Genomic DNA, 9,894 nt, shown 5'->3' with positions numbered 1-9,894 from the left:
AAGCAGAATTTGGTGACGCAACTCTGGCCACTTCGCCGCCACCAGGGAGTAAGAGGAAAGGGGCCCGGATTCCTCCCGGTAGGAAGACTATCCGGACCAAAGAAAGAGGCTGGCGACGGGAAGGAAGAACAGCTCAAGCGTTTGAATAGCGGCCACAGGGCAACCCCTAAAGCCATTGCAGAGTTAACAGGCGCGCGTCACACAGCGTTCCCCCCGTCCCCCTCCCCCCGTCTACCTCCCCCCTACCCCATTCACCCGCCGCTGTGTGTCACCTTCCTGTTCGGAAGTCTTCGTAGGTTGCAGGGACAGAACAGGGGGCGCCTGCTCCACCCTTCAGGTATCCGGTTGGAAGAAAAGCCAGTCTCAACAACTTGATTCTCTACGTTAAATGATAAGTTTAGCAGACCGTCCGTCTCCAACCGCCGAACCTTAGGGTAGGGGGAGGAAGAAGAACATCAGACGTTCTTTTTCTGTTACAACCACAAATCATACGGTTGTGCCTCTTCTCTGTTCCACTCAGAGCCCTCTAACTTGAATTCCACGTACCTCTTGGAATGCATGTGGCACAGCGTCTTTGAAAAAATGATCCCCGTGCATGTGTTTTGAATTTTTTTCTGGACTGATTTGTGAGGATAATCAGTCAAGTTACATTTCTTGTATGTCTTGCTGGGGGTGTAATAAACTCAGGACGCTGATGACTGTAATTTTCTGAGTGATGTTGCAATGGAGAGAATAAATGGCCCAGTGTTGAACTTTGCAGCTTGCTCCCTTCCTGTATGTAAATTGCCTTTATATAAAGTGGGGTGCATCACAGAGCAGGACAGCTGCCTCTGATTCCCGCTCCCTGTCATCTCAGCTTTCCAGCCTTATCAGGCACAAAGCAGGGAGTCTATTCCAGCCATAACTGAGCTCTACCTCCAGCCTCCAGAAAGTAATCCCCAACGTTCCTATATCCTAGGCAACCTGAAGAATGAAGGAGGAAGCTATAAAATCCCCTTTGAAAGGTTTGTGTGATTTTATTACTATAATTTGGAGGGAATGGATAAAACGAAGATGCTTTAGAGGATCCAGGGTTACTTGGCCTGCTGAAGGCGCAGGGGAGGGTCTCTGATGGAACACTTCTCAATTTCGTGTTTTAAGGATAAAACACGCAGAAATCTTGATGGAGGTCGGTGTTTCCGGGCAACCTTTGCAAAATTTGCTGTCTTAAAAGGGGACGGAATGGTCAGGGAGTTGGAGTGGAACCCAATGCAAGGGGCATTGGCAGTGACAAGTCATATTCTATGAAGGATCCAAAGAAGAGGAAGCAGTAATGGACCACTTACTGCCACTTGGAGTTTCGTACCCCTTGGTTTAGATTGGAGCATCGATTTGAGGCATTCAGCAGTGCTTTTTTAAAGAGTAGGTGCTGAGCAAAATTCCCCAGCCAGTCTCCAGTGTGATCCCTTCCCAGTTTGGGACTCTTGCAACCGAGCAAACCAAGCAGCGGCTGAGGCTACAGATCATATTAGGGCAAATGAAGTGCTAGCGCCTGCAAAACAAATCGCTGCCCAGAACGAAAGAAAAAACCGCTTCGCGGGCTATTCTTGGTTCGACAGCTGGTATTTCGGCGTGTGTCAGACCCAGTATGCAACTCAAAAATGGCAGGGCCCTTGGCAGTCGGGGGTCACGGCAGGGCAGCCGCCGCAGACTGCACCGGCAAGCGCCAGGTACCCGGCCCAGCAAACCCGAGCTCCCTGCAGCCGCCACCGGCTCCCGGCCGGGTCGCTGCGCTCGCGGCTTCCCCGCCCAGCGCTGGCCCGAGTCCCCGCGCCGGCGGGCAGGCTGCAGCGCCCGGGCATCTCCCCGCGGCGGGGTGACTGGAAGGCACCGCACCGCTGCTCTGCAGAGCTCCCCCTCTCCTCCGCTTTCTGGAGCGCGGGCGCCCGGCTAATCTTTCACGAGCTCACGAGCCCCAGTCGATCTGGGACTTGAGGGAAAAGAACAAGGTGGTTAAACTGTACGAAGACTCCCGGGTCAGCCCAGAAATAAACCGGAGGAGGGGTAGGGAAGACGAGGACAGACTAAGGGGTTTCTAAGAGAATGTAACGCGACCGAGCGGAGTTTTCAGGTGGCAGGGCTGGAAAGGGAACCCGGGAGTCGCCGACGGCCGGGGTCACGCCAGGTCGGCGCCTTGCACGGGGCCACCGCTCCCCTAACGTGCCACCACCTCACGTGTTCACAGCGTGGCGGAGATTAAAGATGCAAGAAAAATTACATGCGGAACGGACAGAATGTTCTCAAAGATTAGAGAAGGGAAAAGAGTGAAATATAGATTGTACTTTTTTTTTCCTTTAGTGCAGAGACGAATTTTATTTCCGCCCCCTCCCCTACACATTCCTGACCTCTCCCTCCCCCTTCCCTCTTTCTTTCCTTCCTTCCTCCGCTTCCAAGTTCTGGGATTTTGCAGCCTTGCCTGGCTTCGGCCAAAAGCACAAAAAAGGCGTTTTCGGAAGCGGCTCGGCCGTGCACAAGGGCCATTTGTTTGTTTTGGGTCTCGGGGCAGGAAATCTTGCCCGGCCTGAGTCACGGCGGCTCCTTCAAGGAAACCTCAGTGTTCTCCTGTCGCCCTCGCCCGCTGCGCGCCCGGCCGCCGCTGCACATGGGGGAGATGCAGGGCGCGCTGGCCAGGGCCCGGCTCGAGTCCCTGCTCCGGCCCCGCCACAAAAAGAGGGCCGAGGCGCAGAAACGCAGCGAGTCCTTCCTGCTGACCGGCCTGGGTAAGCGCCGCGGCCGCCAGGAGGGGACCGTCCCGCTCCGCCGCTAGTCGCTCGGCTCGGGCGAGAGGGGCCGGGGCGGAGGGGGGTGGCGGTGTGCGCTAGTTCTCAGGGTGGAGGGACTGAGGCCGGGCGAGGGGACGGCGGGAGCGGGGGACGCGCCGGGCGTCCCGGGCCCATGGTGACCCCGCAGATAAGGTCGCGCGGGGCCGCCCTCAGCCGAGAGACACCTCGGACTGGCTCTGCGCGGCCTCCGGGTGGGGGCTTAGGAGAGACCGCCGGCTCCGGGACCGGGAAGGGATCGGCCGTGAGGGTGTGACAAACCAGAGCGGGCACAGAGCCACCGGCTTGCCGCGCGCCGGGCGGAAAGCGCCCCAGTGCCGCGGCTCTGATTTCCTAGCGGAGTGGAATAAATGAGAAAGGTGGAAAATTACCCCGGACTCTCCCAGCCCCCGCCCCCTCCGCCTGCGGTTTCTCTCTGCCCCGCGGGGTCGCCCAGAGGGGCAGATAACAGCCCCGTGGCTGGGCCTCCCGGGCAGTCCCCGCGCCCCCCGCCCCCGCCCGGAGGGCTTGCCCTCGGGACAGGGCAGAACCGCTCGCCACCGCCTGCCACAAGGCGGTCTGGAGGGCTGAGCGGCGCCGGGGGGGGGGGGGCGGGTGTTCTGGATGGGGCGGGGGCGGGGCCGGGTAGCACCGCTTCCTCATTCAGGAGTGAGCCCCGCCCCGCGGCGACTTGGGGCTTATAAAGCCGGCAGCGCAGCGCGCGACCAGTGTGGGCTGAGCAGGTCTCCTGTCACTAACGTCTGACTCTTTGTGCTCTTTCTGCGGATATGACGGTGAAAACCGAGGCTGCTAGGGGCACCCTCACTTACTCCAGAATGAGGGGAATGGTAGCAATTCTCATCGGTGAGTGTAGGAATTATACTGGGCTTCTAGGATGTGCGAAGTGGAAAGTTTTTTAAGGTCACACATCAGATTAGTGTGCGTGGCGTCGGACGTTACGAAGCCATTTAGACCTTTATTTATTTCTCCTCCTTTAATTCACAGCTTTCATGAAACAGAAAAGGATGGGCCTGAACGACTTTATTCAGAAGATTGCCAATAACTCCTATGCATGCAAACAGTAAGTTTGGGGGAGGGCTGGGGAACATAAAAATAAGTAGTATAGCTTGTTTATCAGCAGTAAAGACACATTCTCATCAGGGTGTCGATCAGGAAGCCGAAGACTTCCCCCGAGGATGGGATCCCTTTTTCTCTTTTCAGCTCCAATTTAGAACATTTTAAACATTAAAACTAATTTGCTGATTTGGCCTGTAAGAGCTATAAGATTTAAATTTTCCTGTTTGCCTAATTCGCCCCGTTTCCATGAAAAACAACCCTTCTCTATCCCTGTATTTAAGTGGGTTTATTATTTTCTTTAACTGAGCCATTTATTTGGATGTTTTTAAACACGAACTGTCCGGAGAAGCCGAGCCTGGAACTTAAGCACTGGTGTCGGGGTGCCCCCTTGCGACCAGTCTAGGAGGTTCTCAATTGTTTCTTTTTCTCTGCAGCCCTGAAGTTCAGTCCATTCTGAAAATCTCCCAGCCTCAGGAGCCTGAGCTTCTGAACGCCAACCCTTCTCCTCCAGTAAGTATTCTCTCTTTGTGATGCTTTTGTGGAGGAATCTCATAAGTGAGTCAGTTAGTATTCCTACATTGACGAATTAAAATAGCATTTTCTAGAAATTAGTGTCAGGGTAGGAATGCCTCAGTTAATGGCATAGCGTGTGACATAAGCACTTACGTATTGAGTCAGGGAAGTATTTTAAAAGGCCTGTTGCATAAAAGTTTCATCTGGTTACAACATTACTGTGTACCATTCCCAGACTCCCATATGAAATATTAATGTGTATGAATGAAAAGTAGTTTTTGATTGTGTTTAGGGTGTATGGTGACTTGCCTCAGTCATTTGCAGATGTGGCATCTTTCAGATTGCGTGTCCTTTATTGTCTTTCTTTGAGGCAAGGCTATTAACGAAGACATTTTCTTTTCCAGCCAAGTCCCTCTCAGCAAATCAACCTTGGCCCGTCATCCAATCCTCATGCCAAACCATCTGACTTTCACTTCTTGAAAGTAATTGGGAAAGGCAGTTTTGGAAAGGTAATTTCAGCTCTGAAGACCTCATTTTTTTATAGTCTTTCACGCATGCATTCGTCTGACATTCTCCGTGGATGTGGATAGCAAAATGATTTTTTTAATTGAAATTTCAGGTTCTTCTAGCAAGACACAAAGCAGAAGAAGCCTTCTATGCAGTCAAAGTTTTACAGAAGAAAGCGATCCTGAAAAAGAAGGAGGTATGAAATGTGATGGATTGGAGTTGGAGATAGACATTCACTGAGTGGTTTTCCCTTAGAATTTTGGTCCCACGTCGAAACTTGTCACTAAATCCTACTTATCCTTTTTCTAGGAAAAGCATATTATGTCGGAACGGAATGTTCTACTGAAGAATGTGAAACACCCTTTCCTGGTGGGCCTTCACTTCTCTTTCCAGACTGCCGACAAACTGTACTTTGTCCTTGACTACATTAACGGTGGAGAGGTGAGCTGCAGAACGGGATGGGAGCTAACCTTTGGGTGTCTGTGCGTAGCATTCCCATTTTTAGTTTGAGAGGAGAGTTTTGAAATGATATTGGGGGGGGGGGAGGAAAGTTACCAGAATTAGCATTTCCTTTAACCTGAGGGTTTCAAATAGTTAATAGACTATTTAGGGTCACTTCCTGCAATTGTTCTCTTGGGCTATATATGTCAAGACGAATGAAATGCATTGTTAATCAAGCTTCAGCCACCCAAACTGACCTTGTCCTGTCTCCTGCAGTTGTTCTACCACCTCCAGAGGGAGCGATGCTTCCTGGAACCACGGGCTCGTTTCTACGCTGCTGAAATAGCCAGTGCCTTGGGTTACCTGCACTCTCTGAACATCGTGTATAGGTAGGTGAGCCGCAAGCTCTCAAGGTTGCCTTCCTCGGTGCAAAGGAGACACAGCCCTAGCCTTTGACGGAGCCTTAAAATAATTTGTACTGATGTACGGCTTGGTCACCTAAAACCGGATACCCCAGCATGTGAGCTGCCTTGACTCCGTGCCACCAGGGAACTAGCCAGCTAGGATGGCGCCTAATCCAGAAGAGATTAGCAGAACAAGGAGCCCCTTTTTTTTTTATTCACTGTACAGTCTCAGTGAACTGAAAATGCTTCTAATACCCCAAGCTATGATTTTCACAGAGGATTTCTTATGCAGTGAAATTAACTTACACAACTACTTTTTTTCCCCCCCCGCAGAGACTTAAAACCAGAGAATATTTTGCTGGATTCACAGGGACACATTGTCCTCACTGACTTTGGGCTCTGCAAGGAGAACATCGAACACAATGGCACAACATCCACCTTCTGCGGCACCCCAGAGGTAGGAGCACTCAGGATTGGGGGCCTGGTCTCCGCCCCTCCTTCTGGGGGGTGGGGGTGGGAGCAAGTGCAATAATACTTAAACCACCAATATAGTAAATCATTCTCAGAGATTTCTCAGTCCAGTTCAGTGCAAGTAAAACACATCTGCTGTTTGATGCAGCTTGGGAAATCCCAGGCCGTATGCTGCTTTAGAATTAAGACAAGCTGTTTGCAAAAGGCATGGCATAAAAGGTTTTCAATGCCCAAGGAAGGTTATCTGCGGCATGCCCAACAGCTTCCTAAACTTCAGTCCCCTAACTGGCCCGTCGGCCTCCACGTCCAGAGGTTTTATCGGGAAGTAACATAAAGGGACGTGTCCCACGGGGGGACCCGGAGTCTCTCAGCCCTCTCAACGCGCAGGCCTGGTCTTGGGATTGCCTGGTTCCACAGACCCCTCAACGCTGTTTTCCTGCTTTGTGTTTCAGTATCTTGCCCCTGAGGTGCTTCATAAGCAGCCTTATGACAGGACCGTGGACTGGTGGTGCCTGGGCGCCGTCTTATATGAGATGCTGTACGGCCTGGTGAGTCACAAGTTCAGAGTCATGGAAGATGGCCCGGGTTTGAGGATGCTCCCTAGAACTAGACTTCTTGAAACCCAGACTTCTCTGGGCACACAGGCCCCATCTTGTCGTTGTGTCTTGTCCTTTATAAATAAGCTTATCAAATGCTGAAAAGAGAAGCCTGTTGGTTATTTTATAGGTGCTTTAGAGCATGCTCTTCGTGGGAATGTGTGTGTGTGTGTGTGTGTGTGTGTGTGTAAACTCCCATTTTACTAGATATGACCACACTTAACTGTGTGAGGAAAACACTTAACCTGTGTGGCTTATTAGTATCTACCTACTCCCTGAGAAGGATTGCGAAGTAGACACTGAAAAAGCCAGGGCAAAGAAAACGTATTCAGGGAAGACTTTGTCAGACACAGCATAATACAGGGCCGTTTAAGTCTCTTTCTCTGGCAGTAACGTATGCTCTACAAACCCCCCGATTAAGCATTAATTTCCCCCTCCTTCTTTCAGCCTCCTTTTTATAGCCGAAACACAGCTGAGATGTACGACAACATTCTGAACAAACCCCTCCAGCTGAAGCCAAATATTACCAATTCCGCCAGACACCTCCTGGAGGGCCTCCTGCAAAAGGACCGGACCAAGAGGCTGGGCGCCAAGGATGACTTTGTGAGTCCCTTTTCCCTGTTCTCCTGGGCCCTCTGGGGAGTGCCTTAGACCTGGCTGCCCTTCTTGAATTCCGCCCGTCTAAACTAATCCCCTGTTTCCTCTCAACAGATGGAGATTAAGAATCATGTCTTCTTCTCCCTAATTAACTGGGATGATCTCATTAATAAGAAGATTACTCCCCCTTTTAACCCAAATGTGGTAAGTATCCCGTTCTCAAGTAACAGGAGGACCCAAAGGGCATTTCTTTAAGTCACAGTTGGTGGTGGTGGAAGTGGGGGGGGGCCCTCCAGGAATCCATTGGTGGGTCTTTTATTCACAAACCGTTCTTTTCCCTCGATAAAAAGCAGAATTTTTGTCCCAAAGAAACTAACCTAACTTTTCACCACATTTATCAGTTCTAGTACCAAAAGCTAAAAAGCAAACACTATCCTCCTTATTTAAACTTTGTGCGGCCTTTTGGTTCTTTTTTCTTTAAATTTTTTTGTTTTTTATTTATTTTTGAGAGACAGAGAGCATGAGCAGGGGGCAAGGAGGTCAGAAAGAGAGGGAGATACAGAATTCAAAGCAGGCTTCAGGCTCTGAGGTGTCAGTGCAGAGCCCGATGCGGGGCTCGAACCCATGAACCATGAGGTCATGACCTGAGCCGAAGTCGGACACTTAGCCGACTGAGCCACCCAGGTGCCCTGGCCTTTCGGTTCTATGCTTGAAATGGATGGTTATTCTGGGAGTTTCCATATAGGGCCCTGAAAACTCGAGCTCCAGTATTTAAAGCCCAAATGAGGATTTCCTGTCCTGTATGCACTGTGTGAATTCTTGACACTGAGTGTTTTGGTGTTTTTTTTTTTTTTCTCCCTTCCTGCAACAGAGTGGACCTAGTGACCTGCGGCACTTTGATCCCGAGTTTACCGAAGAGCCGGTCCCCAGCTCCATCGGCAGGTCTCCCGACAGCATCCTCCTCACAGCCAGCGTCAAGGAAGCGGCGGAGGCCTTCCTGGGCTTTTCCTATGCACCCCCCATGGACTCTTTCCTCTGAACAGTCCTAGGGTTGGTCGCAAAGGATTCTTGTGTGTGTGTGTGTATGTGTGTGAGTGTTCTAGTTAGCTTTTTGGCGGAGCCACCAGCTGACAGGACATCTTAAAAGAGAATTTGCACATCTCTGGAAGCTTGCACGTCTTGGCAATCTTATTGCACACTGTTCGCTGGAAGTGTTTTGAAGAGCACATCCTCCTCTCAATGAGCTCATGAGGTTTTCATTTTTCTTCTTCCTTCCAACATGGTGCTATCTCTGCAGTGAGCATTTGCGGGCCGCCCTAGGCAGATACAGTAGTCTTATTAGGACGGCACAGTTCTAAGGAGGATTCTCTGAAGGTCTGTCTGGGCCGTGATGTCGAATCTTATGAAATGTGCCTTTTCCGAGGAGATTGTGTTAGCTCCGAAGCTTTTCCTGTTGCAAAGTGTTTCGGTTCTTTATTTTTCCCTTGTGGGTTTACTGTGTGAACAGTGGTATGAGTGTGGTATGCTTGATCACAGATGGATTTCGTTTATAAGCATCAATGTGACACTTGCAGGACTCTACAATGTGGGACATTGTTTGTTTCTTCCATATTTGGAAGATAAATTTATGTGTAGACCGTTTTTTTTGTAAGATACAGTTAATAACTAAAATTTATTGAAAATGGTCTTGCAATGACTTGTATCTAGATGCTTAAAGAAAGCATTGCTGCTACAAATATTTCTATTTTTAGAAAGGGTTTTTATGGACCAATGCCCCAGTTGTCGGTCAAAGCCTGGTATTTTCATTGTTTAAAATGTCACCTGTAAAATGGGCATTATTTATGTTCTTTTTTTGCATTCCTGATAATTGTATGTATTGTATAAAGACAGTCTGTACATTGAGTTATAACACTAGCGTATTTAAACTTACAGGCTTATTTGTAATGTAAACCACCATTTTAATGTACTGTAGTTAACATGGTTATAATGTGTACACTTCTCCGCCCCCCCACCCTGCTCCCCACCACACAGTTTTTTGTGTGTGTGATAAACCAACTTTGGTTTGCAATAAAACCTTGAAAAATATTTACATAAATTGTGTCACATGTGTTCTTTCTGTATATCTCTGTTGGGGAGGGGGGTAAGGAATAATGGGTCCATTTAAAATTTAAAACCTGAGAAATGCTGCTGTAATTTCCAGCTCAGCAGTTTGCTTCCAAGAACTTCAGCTTCAGACTCTGGGGGGGTAGAGAGGGGTCTCATGATGTCAGTCATTCATAAACCCATCCCAATAAATCCTTTTCAATAGATATACGTCCCACAGGGACAGCCATGAAGCAATGTTCCCCATATTTGTTGCCTCCCCTGGGAAGTTGGTTGTCTGTCCCAACATTTGGCTTACCTAACAGGTCATTCTTTCAACAAATAATCTGAGTGCCTGCTCTGGGCCAGGCTCCGCTCTGAGGGCTGGGAAAATAGCACCAGGCAAAG

General features: G+C 49.7%; 1 protein-coding gene across 3 annotated transcripts; it reads left to right on the top strand.

The window, feature by feature from the left end:
- Positions 1–812: 812 nt before the first annotated feature.
- On the top strand, positions 813–9,484 carry SGK1 (serum/glucocorticoid regulated kinase 1). Of its 3 annotated transcripts, none has more exons than XM_029943494.1 (12): positions 813–1,004; positions 3,804–3,879; positions 4,310–4,385; positions 4,793–4,897; positions 5,008–5,091; positions 5,205–5,336; positions 5,613–5,725; positions 6,074–6,197; positions 6,664–6,759; positions 7,255–7,410; positions 7,519–7,608; positions 8,276–9,484. In XM_029943494.1, the coding sequence occupies exons 1-12, from the start codon at positions 971–973 to the stop codon at positions 8,441–8,443; spliced, it is 1,254 nt and encodes a 417-aa protein (XP_029799354.1). In that variant the 5' UTR covers positions 813–970; the 3' UTR covers positions 8,444–9,484. The 3 variants fall into 3 exon arrangements, with proteins under 3 accessions (XP_029799354.1, XP_029799352.1, XP_029799353.1); XM_029943492.1 differs by lacking the exon at positions 813–1,004 and adding an exon at positions 1,792–2,759; XM_029943493.1 differs by lacking the exon at positions 813–1,004 and adding an exon at positions 3,507–3,662.
- Positions 9,485–9,894: the final 410 nt, after the last annotated feature.

This window comes from Suricata suricatta, chromosome 7 (assembly GCF_006229205.1).
Source record: "Suricata suricatta isolate VVHF042 chromosome 7, meerkat_22Aug2017_6uvM2_HiC, whole genome shotgun sequence".
Taxonomy (NCBI): domain Eukaryota; kingdom Metazoa; phylum Chordata; class Mammalia; order Carnivora; family Herpestidae; genus Suricata; species Suricata suricatta.
Note: the sequence above shows the minus strand (reverse complement) of the source record. Positions and strands in the feature narration are given on the sequence as shown.

What these genes read in the sequence shown, in the direction of transcription:
- SGK1 (XM_029943492.1), top strand. Translation starts at nt 2,642, where the DNA reads ATGGGGGAGATGCAGGGCGCGCTGGCCAGGGCCCGGCTCGAGTCCCTG. An exon ending in ACGCCAACCCTTCTCCTCCA is followed by an intron (nt 4,386 to 4,792) that starts GTAAGTATTCTC and finishes TTTCTTTTCCAG; the next exon opens with CCAAGTCCCTCTCAGCAAAT. An exon ending in TGGGCGCCAAGGATGACTTT is followed by an intron (nt 7,411 to 7,518) that starts GTGAGTCCCTTT and finishes TCCTCTCAACAG; the next exon opens with ATGGAGATTAAGAATCATGT.